General features: G+C 44.5%; 1 protein-coding gene and 1 long non-coding RNA gene across 16 annotated transcripts in view; one reads left to right on the forward strand and one right to left on the reverse strand.

The window, feature by feature from the left end:
• Nucleotides 1-20257, forward strand: part of MME (membrane metalloendopeptidase) — a 137686-nt gene that overhangs the window by 28926 nt on the left and 88503 nt on the right. For 6 of the 15 annotated variants that reach the window (XM_072727210.1, XM_072727204.1, XM_072727207.1 and 3 more), the window contains 3 exons: nucleotides 4007-4130; nucleotides 16869-17035; nucleotides 17979-18014. In XM_072727210.1, coding sequence (XP_072583311.1) covers nucleotides 16879-17035; nucleotides 17979-18014 — 193 coding nt within the window. In that variant the 5' untranslated portion in view covers nucleotides 4007-4130; nucleotides 16869-16878. Of the gene's footprint in view, nucleotides 1-3902; nucleotides 4131-11602; nucleotides 11692-11814; nucleotides 12162-12336; nucleotides 12605-13015; nucleotides 14187-16306; nucleotides 16559-16660; nucleotides 16782-16868; nucleotides 17036-17978; nucleotides 18015-20257 lie in introns of those variants that run through there. The other 9 variants (XM_072727205.1, XM_072727212.1, XM_025987799.2 and 6 more) reach the window with 9 other exon arrangements.
• LOC112911329 (uncharacterized) lies at nucleotides 1681-13809 on the reverse strand. Its single transcript, XR_003233359.2, has 3 exons — nucleotides 13684-13809; nucleotides 9520-9599; nucleotides 1681-1810 (listed from the first exon to the last, which is right to left on the reverse strand). It is a non-coding gene; the product is annotated as an uncharacterized lncRNA (long non-coding RNA).

Here is a 20257-nt window from a genome sequence, read left to right on the forward strand (position 1 = left end):
CGCCCAACCACTGAGCCCCCCAGGCGTCCCTAGGACTTAAAGAACATGGATAAATGCAATAATCTGAACTGGTAAGAGTGACTGTCTGGTGGAAAGGATTAAGAACGGCGGGGTTAAAGGTCAGCTTTATTTTCACAAATGAAATGCTATGGGATAAAGCAAAAACCCTAAGAGTACCATCAAGATATTTCTATTTCATTTGGCACTTTTCCTGGAAACTACGGATCCAAGAGGGGTTGGGAATTGATTATATTGACAAGGTGACTGGATCGAGGTGAGATGCAAGCGTTCCCACCTGGAGGTTGCTTAGAAGCCACATTACTTTTCTTTATCTTGCTTGTCCCCGTCGACTGCTTGCACTCAGCGCCCCTGTTCAAGGTCAGAGTCAGAAAGCAGGAGAGCTGGCGAGGTGCCCGGTGCCAGGGCTGAACAGCTGTCCCCAGTCTGGGTTCCCCCTGGGGCTGCCCGGTTAGTGCTCAGCTCCCGGCCGGCCTCGGATGTCCGCAGGAGATGCAGCCCAGAGGTGTCCCGGGGGGGTCACAGGCCCACGTCCGTAGCGTGTGGCGGTGGCCCCCTCGGAGTACCTGCCACAGACAGCCCTCCCGCCAAGCTAGGACGGGTGCCAGGCTTGTGGATGCCAAGCGTGCATCCCCCTTCTCTGTACCTGGTCAATAGAGGAATTTCTGGCTGCTTAGGGACCTGGGGGTGGGGGTGAGACCCAGGTCTGTAACTGAGCTTAGTCATGGCCTCATGCAGGGGAAGGTGCCGCGTGTCCGCATGGGGGTCCTGCCCCGCACTATCGGAGCACATGGGACAGCGTAGCCGGAGCGTGGGCTCCATCCACATTTGGAAATTCAGGTTTCAGTCAAGTCAGTTATGGTCAAAAACTTGGCCTGGTGACAGGGTCATGAAGCTATGGCATTTCAGGGCCTTCTTTGTCCCATCATCGCGGTTAATGATTGCACTTGGCCCATAACAAATAATTGTTTTAAGATTTATTTATTTATTCATGAGAGACACAGAGAGGCAGAGACGCAGGCAGGGGGAAGAGCAGGCTCCCTGTGGGGAGCCCGATGTGGGACTCGATCCCGGGACCCTGGGGTCACACCCTGGGCCAGAGGCAGATGCTCCAATGCTGAGCCACCGGGTGTCCCCGGCCCCTAACACAAACCTGCCCCTGTTGGATTCTATCACGTGGCAGACATGCGACAATTTCAGCAAGCCACCCGACGTCCTATCCACCGCTGGCCGCCAACTGTCTCCTGTCTCAGGCAAGGGGCAGGTTGGCCTCGTTGCCCCAGACTGCGGGAGTCACTCTAGATTCCTGCTGCTTCTTTACCTTCGGTGTTTAAACACCCACCAAATGCTGTGGATTCCGCTCAAAAACCTTTCACCGCCTGAGGTCAGTCGGTTATTTGAAAAAGCAGCTCTCCTGGGATCATTGCGTGGCCCCTGGCAGGTGTCTCTGCCCGCGTTGTTGCCTCCCCGTCCACCTTTCCTCGAGTCCTGGCGCAGCCTGGGCGCCCTCAGCTGGGCCTCCTGCCCCCTCAACAAGTGCTACCACTTCCTCCGGCCTGCAACAGAGCGTCAACCGTTGTCAGCAGGCACAAAGTCCTGCATGATCTGGCCCCGACCTCTTCGGTGGGCTCTCCCTCGCCATCCCTCCCGTGCTCAGCAACCCCAAACCATTTGAAGTCATCAAAATACTACACTGCATCTCCTGCATGAGTCGAGACAGAGAGAATGTTCTCTAAGTTCTCTCCATCTTGAATGCGTTTATCCTCTTCTCTCTCTGGCGAATTCCTCAAATCTAATAAAAAAAAAAAGTGCTAAGTGATGAAGTAATCAGATAGGCCCAGTGGTGAAAAGTCCCCTATCACATATCAAATGAACTTTGTATATAACTCAGTTATGAAAATTACCATGTTCTATTGTAAATGCTTGTTTGCGCTTCTCTGACCCACTCATCTAGGGCTTCCTTGATTACATAATCATCATCTCCTTTCTTCGTATCTATACAATCCTGCCCAGGATTTGCCCGCTTTTTCGCTCAACATTGTTTTTCAGAATCATCCACACTGATTTGACTGCAGTTGCTTATTTTGCATTCTGTGTCGAATTCTAGTATTCCACCTTTTTAAAAAATTTATTTTATTTTTTTTAAAGATTTTATTTATTTATTCATGAGAGACACAGAGAGAAAGCAAGAGAGGCAGAGACACAAGCAGAGGGAGAAGCAGGCTCCACGCAGGGAGCCCGACGTGGGACTCGATCCTGGGACCCGAGGTCACTCCCTGGGCTGAAGGTGGCGCTAAACCGCTGAGCCACTCAGGGATCCCTAGTATTCCACCTTTTGAATGTATTTCAATATTTTACCCATTCTCCCACCGATGGACTTTTGTGTTGTTCCTAGTGTTTTTTTATTATTATTATTATTATTATTATTAATTACAGATGATGCTGTGATGAAGTCTTGCTCATATCTCCAGGTGCACATGTGCAGGCTCTTTTCTAGAATATGTATCTGAAAGTAGAATTGCTGGATTATAAATCATGTGCTTTTTCAACTTTCCAGATAATGCAAATGTTTTCCAAAATAGTTTGCTAAAGTGTAGTTTTTTTCCAAATCTATACTGGCCTGTCAATATACACAGGGATTATCTTTGGGGGTTACGTTTGGGGTTATCTTTTCAATGGGAATCATTAGTGTCTTTGCCAGAAAAGATTTATTTGCATTGTTTAAACAAGAATAATTTCCGTTGCTATCATTTTCCTACAAATTCCCAAACAAATGCATTTGCATTATTATTAGTTTCCAATAAAGGCTCCCTTTTTCCAGTTGCAAAATAGCATGGTCAGTAGAAAGTCACCCAGGGTATACGCACCAATAAAGTCAGATTATCCTGGAGGATCGCTAAGCCAGGAATCTGCAAACTGCAGCTGGCTGACCAAATCCAGTAGTGGTCAAGCAGCCTGCTTTTACAGAGCCCACAAGCTAAGATACTAAAATGTTTTTAAGGAGTTTTAAAAGGAAAAAAAAAAAGATATGTAACAAATGTATGTGGAAAAGTCTTAAATATTAACTATCTGGCCCTTTACAGACCAAGTTTTCCTACTTTTGTGCTAGCTGATGCTCAAAATCCCATTGAAAAGATAGTCCATAATATTGTTTGCCTTTTACAAGGATGACTTTTTTTTTTTCTTCTGGCAGATTGTACAAATTATTAATCTTCCCAGTGATGTGTAAGAAGTCAGGTTGAGTAAAACTTGGGTCTACATTGGAGTTTTAATTGGCGTTTACCTATTAAGGAGATTGTGTATCTTCTTATACGCGATGGTCTTTTTTATTTAGGCTTGTTTTAATGTCTGTCTTTATTCCATTTGGGGGAATTGTCTGGCTTTTATTTGCAGTCCTTTATATATTCCAATTAATTTCCATTTTATGTTGTAGATCTTTCTTTAGTGCTCTGCTTTTTATTTTCTCTACAAGGTTTTTTGTTTGTTTGTTTTGTTTTGTTTTTTAGCAAACAAATAGAATCTAATTTGTAATTAAATTTATCAGACTCTTTTACGTTTTGAACTTTTTGGGCTTGAAATCATTCCTTATTGCAAGGTCATCAAGACGATCTCTTATACATGCTGCTAAAAAAAAGAAGAAATAGGTCTTAAATTGAGTCACTTGTGCTAAGCCCCACTTCAGCAAACTAAGACTTCAGGCCTAGTGTAATTGTGATTTCAACCCCTCCCAGGAATGTAATCTTAAACCGGTCAATCTGGCTTAAGCAGTAGTGAAGTAATCCACCGGATAGACCCTTTCTGTCCCCAACGGAAGATGACATAACCCACTCTTCCATTGTCCCTGCCCTCTTCCTATAAAAGTCTCCCATTTTGCACAGCTCTTTGAAGCTCCTCTCTTCTTTGCTAGCTGTGATGCTGCCTAATTCATGAATCATTGAATAAAGCCAATTAGATCTTCAAATTTACTCTGCTGAATTTTTTAAAACAGATTTGGTGGCACCAGTGGCAAACATCAGAAGCAAACTCCTGATAGCTTCAGAGATGACAAGAAAAACCAGCGTGGTAACCTGAGAATCCTTCGATTGCCTTTTCCGCCATTTCCAAGGCTGTAGGTAAGTTCCTCTCAGTTCTGGGCTCCACTCTTTTTATGTCAAGTCCCAATCTAATTGACTTTCCATTCAGTTCCCTATTTGATTAGGAACCCCAACCCTTGGTTGTCCCCAGATTCTACATTGGGAACTGCTGGTAGTTTAGTTGGCAGCTCTACATTTGTTCGGAATTCTTCCCCAGATTCCATGTTGGGAACTGCTGGCGGCAGCTGTATTTCCCCATTTGTTGCAGTCAGTCTGCAATCCCCATTCATTGGGGGTCCACTGGTTCAGTCCTCTCCCCAATCCCTAGATTCTGCATTGGGAAATGCCCGTAGTTGGACTGGGTTCAGCTTACAAACTGGCCTGGGTCCAAGATCAGATTGGATCCAATGTAAGAATTGCACTGGATCTAGGATCAGACTAGATGTGGCTTAAGCTGGACTGGGTCCACTAAGTAAAAGCCGCTGTTCCTGGGAATCTTGAATGATAAAAGGCCACAAAACTTGATGGGCATGAATTGAGCACTTAAAAGCTTTTAGAATGTTTTTCACTAAAGACTCCCAGGTTAGGATAAATTGGTCACAGAACAGGTTAGCTTGACACTAGGTCACCTGCCAACCTTAAGAAAAATCTCTGTGCAATGAGGTTCACCCCAAAACACCGCACGATCTCCACCCCAGTGGCACATCTTCATTAGGTATCAGTTTGGCTCCAAGAGATTCAAAGGCTTAGCTGAAAAAGAATGAGATCCTTAAATTCGAAGGCGTTAAGTGTGCCACCTTCCAGCATACCTGCTTATTTGAAGTCTAATTGCTATGCTCCTGGAACTTACAAATATCTACAAAAATGACAAAATCTTACCCTGAAACCCTGGAATTGGACATCACTGTTTTGTCTCCTGAGAACTTAGTAACTGTCAGGTCGGGGTTCCCAAAACACGGCTGGACGGAAATGTGGGTCGAACTCTGTTTTGTGGTTAAGGGTCCAACAAAATTGCTGCCAGCCCTCAGGGAGGGAAATTACAATGGCCATTATGAGGAATGTTCCAATTAGATAAGATCGTTTAAGAAGTGCACTTAAAAATAGTGTTCCCAAATTAAACAAACAGAATGAGATACCTATTTTAATTGGTATGCAGAAGGCTTCAGAAGGCTTCAAGATTCCAAAATAGCTTCATTGAAAAAAGATCACCCACACAAAAATGACACAAAAAGTATCTAAAACCAAAGATGGACCCAACTCCTACTTTCCTCTTTTATAGCACTCATTCTATCATTTATCCTCTGTCTAAATTGTCCTTCCACTCTAAAGAGACTACAAGACTGTAAATGAAAGTCCACCAAGTCAGTGGCCTTACCGTGAAGGGACAACCTCCATAGGGACCCCTCTCAGAGTTGACAAGACTCTGAGGAATTATCTGATAAACTGCTGTGTCTTTTCCCCTTAAACAGCTAAGGGTAACAAACTCAAATTAAAATTAATGAAAAACCTTGCCAAATTCTGGTACATACTGGAGATACACCCTCTGCTTTAAACCCACTTGTAGCCCGTGGATAAAATCCTAGGAAGACTGTCAGAAACCAGCTAAGAGTGGAGATTCTCACCAGAGTTAGCTCTTCTAGGTCTGTCTGTAGTGCTCAATAAAGAGAGAAAAATAAAATAGCTTTTGCCCTCAATTCTTGGATGCCTCTTAAGTCCAGAGAGGTGTTTAGTACCGCCAGAAATATATACTGCTTCCCCGCTGAAACTGAAAGATATTTAAAAGGATTTTTAAAAATTCTTGGCCAAACTAGAAGTTGATATTCAAAACCTGATAGGATTTTCTTTCTTTTTTAAGTCTTCTCCCCCAAGCTAAACTAACTCTTATCATCTTATCTAGGCCATTCCTTGAAGTGCAAACTTCAGGGAGATAAATCTCAACAGAAAAAAAGAGAGAGGGGGGAGGCTTTAACATACAACCTCCGGTAGAAGCTCCCTTGCCCAAACTCTAGCCCACACCTTCCATAAGAATTACTTGTCAAGGACAAGTGTGTATTCTCCAATTCTTGGGTGAAATATTCAATACACTTCTATTAGACACATTGTTAGTACTGATATTCAGATCTTCTATGTCCTTACTGATTTGTGCTCGTGATTTGTGAAATATTGAGAAAAGCATATTAAAATCATCCTTATCGTGGTGAATTATCAATTTCCTATTGTACTGTTATTTTTTGTCCTATTTAACACGAATGCTCCCAGAAGTAACCAAGTTTAGAATTGTATTACCCTGCTGAACTGAGTACTCTCTCTCTCTCCTTTTTTTTTTTTTTTTTTTGGTAAAATTTAAGTCTATTTTGTCCGATTACAATATTGCTACACCAGTTGTCTTTTGGTTAATATTTGTTTGATATATCTTTATTATCCATCATTTTGCTTTCAACCATTCTATACTCTTATGTTTTAAGTTTGTCTCTTAAATAGAAGGTAGCTGCATTTGGTTTATCTATTGTGTGATAATCTTTGCCCTATAACTGGAGAATTACGTCCAATTATATTTATTGTAATTGATAAACCTGGGTTTATTCCTGTCATCTTATTTTTGTACTTTCTGTATGTGTTTTCTAATATTTCATTTTTTCTCTTTTCTTATTTTCCTTTAGATTGCCCTTTATTAATTCTAGTTTTCTTCTCTCTGGAACAGTTGACCTTATGCACTGTATTTCCCCTCTTTGAGTGGTTAATACTAGTAATTTCTGCATGTATAATCAATTTAATAAAATCTAAAATTAATAGTATCATTATCCTCCTTTCCAACTGTGGAGGCCGAGAAAAATCAAGGCCATTCCACCTCAAGTTTAACATTAGCACGAGTACAGCCATCTTAGGCCCCTGTGAATAAGAGCTGAACTTTATAGAAACTGCAGAATGTCCTCGGCAGGGAATCCCATATCAAAGACAACAGAGCTCAGGCCTGTGGTAGAAAGTCCCATATTAGAATGAGAACAGAGCTCAATGCCCTTGAAAGCCCCATGTCAGAATGTAAACAGAACTTGAGAAATTCCTCCACCCCTTCTGAAAATCCCCTAGACCAGCCCATAAAAAACCCAGCTGTTACCCACTTCGGGGTCCAAGTCCCTGCTCCGCTGTGTCAGGTAGACTTGGACCCAAGTTCAAGCTCGCTAATAAACCCTCGTGCGTGCGCTTGCATCCGTGTCGACTCCTTGGTGGTTTCTCGGATTTGCAATCTTGGGCACAACACCAACAACACAAGTAAGCACTTAGAGTGCTTTAAGTCTAATTAACTCTCAAGTTATACACCATTATGTCTAGTATTTTAGTTGTTCTTTTTTACTCCCCACTCCCCTTTTTTTTTAGTTGTATATAAATTCCAATTAACATGCAGCATAATATTAGTTTCAGGTGTACAGTACAGTGATTCAACATTTCCATATACCTGGTGTTCATCACAAGTACTCTCCTTAATGCCATCGTCTATTTAATCCATCCCCTCCATCTATCTTCCTTGCGTGACCAGCAGTTTGTCTTCTATAGCTGAGAGTCCGTTTCTTGGTCTGCCTCTTTCTTTCCCTCTGCTTGTTTGCTTTGTGTCATAAACTCCACATAAGAGTGAAATCATATGGTATTTGTCTTTCTCTGACTGACTTATTTTGCTTAGCAGTATACTCTCTAGCTCCAGCCATGCCATTGCAAATGGCAAGATTTCATTCTTTTTTTGATGGCTGGGTAATATCCCATTGTATACATATACCACATCTTCCTTATCCATTTATCAGTCAATGGACGTATTTGGGCCAATACGTCTTTCCATAATTTGGCTATTGTTAATAATGCTGCTATAAACACTGGGGGGCACGTATCCCTTTGAATTAGCAGTTTGGTATTCTTTGGGTAAATTCTTAGTAGTGCAATTACTGGATTATAGGGTAGTTCTATTTTTTAGCTTTGAGGAAACTCCATGCTGTTTTCCACAGTGGCTGCACAGTCTGCATTCCCACCAACAGAGCAAGAGGGTTCCCCTTTCTCCACATCCTCTCCAACACCTGTTGTTTCCTGTGTTGTTGATTTTAGCCATTCTGACAGGTCTGAGGTGATAGCTCATTGTAGTTTTGATTTGCATTTCCCTGATGATGAGTGATAACCTTTTTATGGGTCTGTTGGCCATCTGTACGCCCAGACTTTTTTTTTTTTTTTTTTTTTTTTTTGCTAGTGTTTGCTTAGATTTACCTATGTTGTTACTATATTCTTTGCTTATCCCTCCTTTAATATCTGATCTATCTAGTATTAACTCAGGCAGGCTGAGTCTAAGAACACAGGGGAGGGTCCCACAGGACATATCAAGAAGGTCCTTGGCTTCACTTCGATTAGAAATCAACTGTGAGCCAGAGAAAGTGAGAACAGTTTATCGAATAGGGTGGCTGACAGAGAATAGCAGATGGAATGTCTGCAAGACTCGGAGAGGAAAGGAGAATGGGTCTCATCGTGGCCCGGGGCTAGGGGTTTATGTTGGAAAAGATCTAGGGTATGTATTTCTTCAGGAATCCATGGTAGGGTCTAATCAAAGGTGAGTGTTGGGTGAACAATAGGTATTATTCCATGAATTACTGAAGGCAGGGGTATCGATGCCAGCATTAGCTGAGATTTGTTTAAGGTTAGTAATGTCTGGGAACGTGTTTGGGATCTGGCTCAACTTAGGTGTTATCAGGTGTGTGGGGCCTAGGACAAAATTCTGAAAACGATTAACTTTCTTGCTTCCCCCTTGAAGTGGGAACATAACTTCTTTGGCATATTCAGAGGCAAAATATGGAACGTGAGCAAACGGGGCCTAGCAGAAAAACAGCAGAGATGGAGCCTTTCTAAAATGGAGTCCCTTCAGCTCTCCTACTTCAGTATCATTTTGTTTTATAAGTTCATTTTCAGTAAGTTCCTTTAGTGAGAGTTAAGTAATAAAATTCTCTCCATTTTTGTTTGGCATAGTCCAGCTGGAACCACTTTATTATAGATTTTTAACTTGGGAGTTTTCATGCCACATAATTAGTGTAAATCCTAGCCCTACTGTCCATCTGAAGTCTGGCCTGATTATGAATTTTCAGCAGAAGCTTTCTGGCATAAATATACCTGCCTGAGTCAAGCTGACAAAAGCAAACATTTATGTTTGGCATGGCGAGGGAAGGGCGGGGGTGGGAATAGTTCGACTTCTGGTTTTTTCTTTTTGCCAGTTCACCTTTGCACTACATATGTTTCTTTTCAGTGGCCTCAGCTTTACGCAGGAGTCTCTGACCTGACTTTTCACCTTGCTCTCTAAGGAGTCCCTGGCACTTCTAAGCCCTGTTACAATTGCAGCTCTAGGTTTGGGGAGGCCTACAGAGATAGGTAGATCCCCCAGGACAGTGCCATCTTTAGTACTTACAAGCCTTCAGGAAGTCCTGGCTCTATGATTTTGGCTTTTTCCTTCACCTTCTTGCTGGCTCAGTGGTGCATTTAAAGGACCTTAAAAAAAAAAAAAAAAAAAACTTTTATCAAGCAGTGTTAAGTGTTGCATACAAGGGCAGCTTTTAAGGATCTACTTTGCAAGTTGCTAGAACCAATGCATTCCACTCTTAATAACTTCTGCATGGTGGCCAGGAGGACTGGCTTTCTCCTCCATCCGTATAACTCACCAAATTGCATGACCTTGGCCAACCTCTGTAAATCTCAGTTTTCTGAGTTTCATTACCTGGGGGCTCTTTATTAGATCCCTTAAAAGAGAAATCTTCTCAAACTTGCATCACTTCCTTCTGGGAAGGGATTTAGCTTTTTTGATAAAACCCTTAAACTTCTGGTAAACTTTAATGAGATTAAGACTTCTTATGGGAAATACACTTGACTATCGGCTGAAAAGGAGTCTAAAAATAATTAACCATGCTATTTTTCTTTTGCTGTATACTCTATATTCATTCTTTTTTTTTCCTTTAAAATACCCCTATCAAGAGTGGATCGGTGAATTGGCTTCCTGCAGGGTTTCTCTTCTTGCAACAAGACAGAACTAAAACTATGATGTATGCTTAATAACTGAATAGTCCAAAAAGTTCTCATTAACATCTTAAATGTTTAAAAGAATTTAAATGGATTAATCTTTATTTTCAACTTTCAGCTATAAGTTTAGAGGCACTATATACAACCAGACTGTCTTATTTCCTACCGGTAATAAGATATTCATGAACTGCAAGGATATTCTATTACCTTACAAAAGAACTTTTTCTGTTTAAAATTTTTGTGCAAATTGGAAAACAAAATGTAGCTTGAAAAGTTTAAATAGAATTGTAAAGATCAGGCATGAGTTTAACTTGCATTTCCTGTTGATATGCAAATTTGGGGATTATTCTGGCCCTGGCACCCCCCCAACATTCATTATTATGTTAATGAGAAGAAAAGTATTACATTTTTAATATATGGGGCTCCCTATGAAGAAACTGAGGACTGGCTACGTGGAAAAAAAAAAGAAAGAAAGGATTTTTCTGACTTCTTTTAAGTTCACTGTTGATTATGTAAGGTTGAAATAACATTTTGGTGATTTAGCTGAACAGTAATAAAAATTAAGCAGTAGAGTGTTAGAAGATCTAGATTTCTCACACAATGAATTTTAGTAAATTTAGTGAATCACCTATATATGCTTCAGTCCTCTCTGTAACATGAGGATACCAGAAACTCAGCATTTGAATCAAAAGGATCAAGAGTCAAGGGCACCTGTCTGGTTAGTCGGCAGAGCACAAGACCCTTGATCTGGGTTTGTTCGAGCCCCACGCTGGGTGTAGAAATTACTTAAAAATAAAATCGTAAAACAAAACAAAAGAATGCACTGGGTTCACATTCCAATTGAAACAGCTCCCGGTGGTTTTAACTTAGCCAAGTTCCTTATGCTCATTTGTGAGGCAATTACATCGAAGTTTAGGTTTGTCGTGAGGATTAAGTGGCATCCAACACACGCACCGAGAAAGAGCAAAGCACAGAGGGAGGGAGAGAGTACCTTTGAAGCCTATATATTAGCTTTATCTACATTAATCCAATTATTTATGATTGTTTTATCCTTTTTTTTTTAAAAAGGGTGTCTCCATTGTATTCCATTTACTATTTCATAGCAAGCATCACTCTTTCTCCTTGCTTTTCGGCTCTACCAGGTAAAGGAGTGTCAGTCACTTGATGTTAAAAGCAGATCATTGCAAGTTCAAGAAGAGTCACCTGTATTTCGGTGGGACCTCCCCAGGGTGTGCGTGTGTCTCTGCGTTTGCACTTAGGCGTGATTAGAAAGAGCAAAGGGATCAGTGTTAGGGCTCCTCCTGGGTGCTTGGCCTTGACTAAGTGCAGTCAAAACACCCCTGAGGAGGGTAGTTCTCCGGAGCTCCTGGACACTTCAAGCTGCTAAGGGGGGCAGCTTTTACAAAGGAATTGCCTTTGAAAAAAAGTATTTTCTTTAAAAAAGAAATAAACAAACAAACAAGCAGACTTCCTTGAGAAGGAATTGCAGATCTTACAGGAATATGGGGCCCTGCTTGGCTCCATTACACTGACAAGGGTGCAGACACCTGAGAACTCGGGTTCCACAGTAGGTCGAGCTCCTCAGCTCATTTTTCTGCGACTTTCCCTCCGCACCCGCAGGCCCGCAGGAGGCCACCCACCCCCTCGGGGCCCCAGAGGCAGGAGGCGGGAGGGGGGCGTCTCAGGACACAGCACAGCTCTTGCCATCCTGTCGGTCTGACCAAGAAAAAGGAAGGAGGAGAAGGAAGGGAGGAGAGGGAAAGCGGGGAGAGGGAGAGGAAGACAGGAAGGAGGGCAAGAGGGAGAGAGAGTGGGGAGGGGGTGAAAGACAGGAAGGAGGGCAAGAGAAGGGGGGTGATGAAAGGCAGGAAAGCAAAAGAAAGAAAGCAAGAAAATAACCAAAAAAAGAGGGGGGGGGCAGGGAGAGAGAAAACATAAGGGAAAAAAACCAGAGAGAGCCAGGGAGCTTGGCCGGAGGGAGGAAGGAGCGCGGAGCTGGAGGAGACCGTGCGGACCAGAGCATCGTTTGCAGCCCAGGTTGACCCGGGGGCGCCCCAGGGACCAGGCGCGGGAGGCCGGGCTTTGCGTGCGGGGCGCCCCGAGCCCGGCGTCCGGGGGGCTCTGGGCCGAGCCCTCGGGGAGGGCCGGGGGTGCCGGGGCGCCGAGGCCGGCCGAGCCCTGCAGGTCGCGCGGGGAACTGCTCGCCGGCCGGTCCTGCGGCGCCGGGCGGGGGGGCCGCGGGGCGCGGGGCGCGGGGATGTGCGCGGCCGAGCTCGCCCGGGCGCAGCGGGAGCAGCCGCGAGTCCCCGCGCGGGAGCTGCCAGAGGCCGCGGTGAGTGCCCGGGGGCGGCTCCCGGGGCGCCCCCACCCCGCCCCCGCCCGCCGCCTGCACCCCGGGGTGCCCTGGGGGCGCACGCACCCGCCGCCCGGCGCCCGGGGGGCTCCTTGGTCGGAGCCGGCAACTTGTCCCGGACCCCGCGGTGAGTCCCGGGCGGGCGGGGGGCGCGGGGGGCGCCCTGGGGCGCGGGGGCGGGGCGCAGGGGGGGCGCGCAGGGGGCAGCCCCTGCCCCGGGGAGGTCCGCGCTGCAAACGCGGGGGCGCCGACCTGGGGGGCGCCCTGGGGCACGGGGGGTGCAGGGGGCGCCCTGGGGCTCGGGGGGGTGCAGGGGGGCGCGCAGGGGGTAGCCCCTGCCCCGGGGAGGTCCGCGCTGCAACCGCGGGGGCGCCGACCTAGGGGGCGCGGGGGGCGCCCTGGGGCGCAGGGGGCAGCCCCTGCCCTGGGGAGGTCCGCGCTGCAACCGCAGGGGCGCCGACCTAGGGGGCGCGGGGGGCGCCCTGGGGCGCAGGGGGGGGGGGGCGCGCAGGGGGTAGCCCCTGCCCCGGGGAGGTCCGCGCTGCAACCGCGGGGGCGCCGACCTGGGGGGCGCGTGGGGCGCTGGGGATCGCCAGCCGCAGCGCGCACGCCGATTTGGGGGGGTTTTCCTCTTTTTTTTTTTTTAAATGCAAGGTCTGTTTCCATTCGGTCCCTGTCGGATCTCCTCCCGGTTCCGAACTCTCTCGCCACTTTGACTCTCCCGAGCCGCAAGCGCCGCGCATGACCCCAGGTCTTCCTGGGGCGCCGACCTCCGTGCCCCGCGGGGATGCCCCCTACGCGGGGGCTTCGGTCGCGGGGGGCCTACGGGGATGAAAGTTCCCCGACCCCCTGCGTCCCCTCCGGGCAAGCAGGGTGCGGGCAACCCGGCGTTTCCCCCGCCCCCCGCCCCCACCCCTCCAGGTGATGCAGGTGGGACCTGACTTGTAGGGGCAGCAGGTGCCGGAGCTGCGGGTCCTCCCCGCCCCCCCTGCCGTGGCTCTCGGTCCCCCTGCAAACCGACATCTCCCCGGTTCCTCCCTGAACTTGCTGCTGTGACTTTCCTTGAACGGCTGCCCTGCATGTGGGAGCCAGGCGGCTGGCCCTCGGGGCCCACACCCCCACATCCCAGGCCCCCCACCCCGGGGACACCTGCAGATTAATGTCCCCCCCCCAAAAAAAAAGAAGGAGGTGATGTCTCCTGAGTACCTGGCTTCTCTGCTTCTGCAGCCACAGCCTCCATGCGAACCCGCCTGTCCTGCTTCCTGTGCCTCAGTTTCCATCACGCGCACTGTGTTACTAGGGCACCTCCGGAGACTTGCGGGCATGCCAAAGCGCTGAAGCGCCCTGAAGATGGAAATTGCTTTGGTTTCTAGACTTCCCTTGAACAGAACTGCGGTGCTGTAGGTGCTCTGATTTGACTCTATCAGAAAGTGATGCCTGTGCTCAACCGGTGTTAAGAATTGCTGCTTTCTGTTGCTTTGAAACGCAGTTTCTACCTAAGCAAAAGGAATCGAGTGTTCTTTTGGTGATGTCGCCCAGCTGAAGTTCACAGATTGCTTGTTGGGTCACATCTCTTAATCCTCTGTCCTCTCCTCTCCTGTGGAAGCGTCTGCTTTTTGGGGTGAGCTTTCCGACCCTGTCTCTAGATTGAGATGCGGTTTATAAACGTGTAGGTGTTTTTTTGGCACATCCTACTTTGATACGGAGCTGTAAGTATCAACTTTATAATGTTTTTGTATTCTTCTGTATAATGACCCCCTCCCCTCCCTTCTCTAAAATGGGCTTGTGTGTAGTCGAGGTGGATATTCCAGTGTCTGGGGCTTGGTGATAGGTTCCATCCTGCTGTTCGAGATTCTGAGCCCCGTTTTCTTGCAAGAACATAGAGAATCCAGCAGAGGTATCTGGACATGAGGGACAAAGTTTACTAGGAAGTTTCACTTGCATCATTTCTGTTTTCGATCGGTGCCGTTCAGAAGCGCTGCTTAGGAGCAGAAGACTACAATTTTGCAGAGCGTTTGCAAGAGAGGCAGGTGGAGAGTGTGCAGGTGATTCCGAGGATAGTCTGTTGGTGCCAGTGAAAGGACTAACAGCTTTAGTCACTGCCTTTTTCCCCCCGTAACAATTTCTGCAGGGATTAGGTGCACAACCATCGAGAGCCCAGCTGCCTCTGTACCCCAATCCCAAGGGTAAGGAGGAGAAGGAAGGAAAGAGTCACCCAGCAAGGAGAAAGCATGCCTGCCTACTAGTTTTCTTGCTAGTTGGAAGCCTGGTGGTGCCAAAGAGCACTTAAATTTAACCCTGTGGCTGCCCTGGTTCCCAGCTCTAGAGGAACCGATTGTTGTTTCTAAGAACTAAAAGGAGAAGTGAATGGTATTCTTTCAGAAATGCTTTTCTCTAGGTTGTCTTCTGAAATATCAGAGCAGGAGGACAAATGCTCCAGACAGGGAACGGTGATTAATATTCAAGATGCTCTTTAGGTCGCTTTTGAATTCTTCTGGGGAAACTGGGAAAATTATTCCTTTTATTATTAATCTCTCCGTGTGGTGTCCAAGTCCTAAATTTGGTCCCATCTTTTCTTTCCCCAATCACCATCCCTATTAAAACTCCAAGGACCACGATCAATGCAATTCCATATCATAACCCCAGGGGCTGTGAGACTAAGCCAACATGAGTTACATAACCATTAAGTAAGACATTTTAACATTCAGGTACATTACATTCCACTTTTATTGAGCAGACACAGTTTTCATGGTCTAATAAAATATTTTTATTTGATAGTCTGTCCTTGGTTATAGCCTCATGTAATCAAGAGAACAGCATGCTTAAGACTTTGTATCCAGAACTCTAAAGTCCAGTTGTGGTTCACTTATTAATAACTCACTGGGGAGATTAAATTCCTGGTTATCAGCAGGATCTCCCAGGCCGTACTTTAAATATAGACCCGATTCCTACTTTGTCCTGTGCCTCAGTTTCCACAAAACAGACTCTCAGGGAATTGTGGGTATTTAACAAAGACCTTTAACTATAAGAGTATTTCTGAGCGGTCACTTCATCTAGGGACTAAAGTATATGCTTACTTTGTATCGAGCTGTAAACAGCAAATCTGTTAGTTTACGATGCTCTTTTCTACAGTCAAATGCAGAAAAACTGAAGTCTGAGCTTTGGTGGACGGTCAATAAAGAATCACGAGGCCTCTACGAGAAACATAATGAAATTTAATATTTAGGCTTACACACCCTCGATTTCCCTCCCCTCCCCAAAACTTCTGCAATAAGATCTAAAATAGATTTTATTGTGTGATGATATATTTCAAACAGTGACCAAGTTGTGTTCTTTGTAAAGGACATTTACTAGTTGTGTAGTTGGGCGAATTACCTGAATTTTCTGTGCCCCAGTTTCCTGAAGTATAGAATCAGAATATTAATACCCACCTTACAGAGATTAAATCAATTAGTACATGTAAAGCACTAAGAACTAGTGACTGACATGTGGGAAGTACTCAATAAATGTCAGCTATTAGTAGAAGTATTAATATTAATTTAAATACAAATTAAATACCTGTCTTAACCATCACTACCCTGACCTGCAGTGTAGGATTTTTTTAAATCATGTATATTTTTTTTCTTCAATTACATACACACACACACACACACACACAAAAAAAAAAAAAAAAAAAAAAAAACATCGATTAAGGTTAATATCTTTCATCCCTGGGTGTAAACCACTGACTTTTGGTTTAGTGAGTGACCATTTTCAGAATGTTGTCCAACCAGTTAATAGATACCCACATCGGCAGTGGCTGTAATTTTGAACTGTAACGATAAAAGTTGTTTTTAAGACTAAAAATAAACTATCACAAGTATTTGTTCCTTTTTGTTTTTATCTGTATCAATGTTTCAAATTATTGCTTAGTCAAAACCTCAAAGTATTAGTCATTGATTTCTATGCTTGTAAAGCAAGTCACTGGCCAAGATATAAAATTCACCTTTGACATTGTCCAAAGTTCAGAAGAGTGAGTTTAAAACTTTGCTTTATGATGGTACAGCAATTATTTGCTAATGAACTGCCGAAGGAATCTTATGTGAGTATTTAGCCGAGTCTTCCTCTCTAATTTAGTTTGTATCTTCAGTGATATATGCGGGGGAAAAAAAAAAGATTATGGCTTGTCGTGTCAGATTCATCGGGTCTATCCTCTATGTGTTCAGAATCAAAATCCTGACTTTCAACAACAACAAAAATCTATTTCTATCTAAAAAGAATTAACCTTTTTTTTAAATTTAGCTACATTGAGCATTTAGAAAATTGTACATACATTTTCTTTTCTCCTATTTTTATCTATTTATTAATTTGTTATTATTAGTTATCTAAATACTTTTTTTTTTTTTTTACAGGTTTTAGGTGATGGGCAGATCAGAAAGTCAGATGGATATAACTGATATCAGCACTCCAAGGCCAAAGAAACAACGATGGACCTCCCTGGAGATCAGTCTCTCCGTCCTTGTCCTGCTCCTTACCATCATCGCCGTGACAATGATCGCACTCTATGCAACCTATGATGGTGAGTTACTCCCATACCTGTGCACACAGACATGCACAAGAGAGTAGAACCTTCATCTTATGCTTTTTTCATCTATCAAAAGAATGTGGTAAGGAGAGCGATGCTTAAAGATGGTGGTATAAAGATTCCTTCATAAGATGGAACTTTGGGACACGTGGGGGGCTCAGTGGTTGAGCATCTGCCTTCAGCTCAGGGTGTGATCCCGGGGTCCTGGGATCGAGCCCCACATCGGGCTCCTTGCGGGGAGCCTGCTTCTCCCTCTCCCTGCCTCTCTCTCCATGTCTCTTACAGATACATAAATAAATAATCTTAAAAAAGTAAAAATAAATTAAAAAAATAAAATGGAACATCAGTATATTGAAACAATTAACTCTGACTAAAGTACAATGTCTTTTATGTTTCAGCTAAGTTATTAATATTAATTGACAAGTATATTTAGCACGCTCATGCTTATTCTGTAAGAATTCTAAGGTAAAATTTTATTTGATTCAAATGTACACAATTTTATGGCCAACTTCAATTAGTGAAATTTGTTGTGTCATTGAAATTCTAAAGGGCTTCACAGGAATCCAAGAGGTCTAATTTGAGTCTTAGAAGTTTTTCACAATAAGGATTAGAAAAGATTGGTTCTTTAATAGGAGAAAAAAAGATTACCAGACTAAAACGACTGATTATTTCAATTTAATAGACCTAGGTCTTAGTGGGTAGAGACGATAAAGTAAATGCATTGTTTTCTTCATAATAAAAAAATTTAAATTTAGAATTTGCCGATTTTATTTCTCTGTGTTTTTTCTGGCTATTGACAATGATATATAATACTCAGGTTTTAGTTTTTGCTTTAAGGAATTGATTATTTAGTTGGCAGTTTTTAAAAGAACAAAAGAGAGGGAGAAATTAGAAAACCAGATCGCAAATATTTATGTATATACCCTTCTTTTTCTAGATGGTATTTGCAAGTCATCAGACTGCATAAAATCAGGTAAGAAGATGGTTTTTAAATTTAATAGTTTTACAAGTAATGTATAACATTGAAAAATCAGATGCTGAAAGGCAACTATCTCTACATTTTCTTTGTTTATACTTCTGTTCATCATACCTCATTATTTATAGTCAAGGAAAATCTAAGAATATTTAAGTAGTAGATCAATTAGCTAGTTTATCCTAAAAAAGAATTCACTCTTTTCATACCTGGAGTGTATGGTAGGGTGATAGAGAACTATATCTCTAGCGTAGGGAGCTTGCTGTGTAGTTGGAGAAAGAAAATCAACCCATTGAAATAATGAGCATCCTGTCATTCTGTTATTTTCTCAATGCAGGTCATCAGGGGGGTAAGAACTAAGAAGGGAGTGAAATGTAGTCTGTAAAGCTAGGAGGAGAAGTGGAGATTTGGGGGAGCCCTCGAAACAGGGCTGGGGTTTGGAAGTAGAGGTACAGAAGAGGGAATTCCATACAGGGTGAAAGAGCAATAGGAGTAAATCCTGTTGTTGAGAAGCAGCGAACAGGTAGGCTCGATAGATAGGGACCCATTACGGAGAGCTTTGAAAATCCACGTTAGCCTTGATGTCCTAAAGAAGGAGCAATGGATATTTTCCAGAACAGATCGTTCGATAAGGCAAAAGCTGAAAGGTGATTCCAGAAATGCCGGGTTGGGTGGGTTGAGTAAGAAGTGATGATCCGGAGAGTGTGGGCAGGTGGGGGCTGCTGCCAGAACGCAGGTGTGCGAGGAGCCAGCCCATGGTGGGGCGAGAGAGCTTAGGTGACAACGTGAACGGGGAACTGGATGGCTCGGTGGAACGCACATGCTAAATGAAGGACATGAATGATTTGGAAATGAGGCCAAATTTTAAAACCTAAGGGACTCAGGAGAATGGTGGCAACACGCACAGAAATAGATGGTAGGAGGTAAGTTTGTTTTAGGGAGAGATGTGATTAATATGGATTAGGGCATGTTGGGTCTGAGCCCGGGGTTACACGCCAGTGGGGATGGACAGCAGAAAGATAGACACGGAGTGTACGACGATCTGTCATGCGGTGCATTTAGGATCTGTCCGGGGGAGATACGGGAAGTCATAGGAGTGTTTGAGCTCCCCAGACGGAGATGAGCTATTAAGGGCCAAACTTAAGACGATGTTGAGAATTAGAGTGCAAGGAAAAGAAAAGCCAGGGAAGGGAACCAAGACAGCGTGTGGAGTTGTAAGATGTCACATCAGTTAGCGTCTGGTGCGAAAAAGAAGAGCATCGTGACCAGGAGAAGAAAGGTGGTCGCTGAGCAGCACCCTCGGATACGGACGAGGTGTCTACCTCTTGTCTCCCTCGGCAGGAGATCGTAAGCCCCCTTTATAATGTTTACGTTTCTTCCAAGAAATAACCTGTCCCTAATGATTTTGAACCACTTGCTATTGGATGGCTTTATCTGGGTTTTTGCTATTCATTGACCTTTGCAAAATAACGATGAGAAAATATCTTGGGATTTTAGGTGATAAAGTCTAATGTTCCAAATGTTTTGCCTTTTGCTTTTTCTGTATTGCTCTTTGATGTTTTTATTGCCGTAGTCATTCTGGATCTCATGCGCCCCGGCAGGACACCTGAGACTTGATGTGGGGGGTGCTGGAGGGAGGCCTGATTGGGACATGGGCCAGTGGCTGCTTGGCGTACTAACAGGGACTTGCCCATCCACGGGCCTTCCCAGAAACAAAAGAAGTTGCTTTATTCCCCCAGGAAATGCACACAGATAACCTGCCTAGGGATGGCCTGGGTCCCTGCGCCAGAGTTCGAATGTGCCCAGGCCGTCAGAGTTGCCATCTGCTCCTCCCCCAAACCCTGCCCCACTTTTCTCTTTACCAGCTACCCTTATGCACTCATTCCCTGTCCTGTTTCCAGAAACTCCCAGTCGGTACGTATGGACCTCTACTTGTCTCCAAATTTCTCTGTCCTAAATACGCTTGATGTGTCTTCTAAGTCTCCATAGTTTCTCTTTCATTCTTTCTCTCCTTCTCACTGTGTTTTTCTCTTTCTTTTTTTTCTTATTTTTTTGAGGAAATGGAATTTTTTTGGCTGGGTAGGCATAGAGATCTGGGCAGGTTCCTCGAGTGGCACCGACCCCCAAGAGCAGTGTGATATCTGGAATCTGGAATCTCATATGGGACTTACCGCTTAGGGGTAGGGCTTTGGCTTTTTTGAGTAGTGTCTGGCAAATCTCAATTCATTAAGGCGTATTTAACG

Source organism: Vulpes vulpes, chromosome 11, assembly GCF_048418805.1.
Source record: "Vulpes vulpes isolate BD-2025 chromosome 11, VulVul3, whole genome shotgun sequence".
NCBI classification, from domain to species: Eukaryota; Metazoa; Chordata; class Mammalia; order Carnivora; family Canidae; genus Vulpes; species Vulpes vulpes.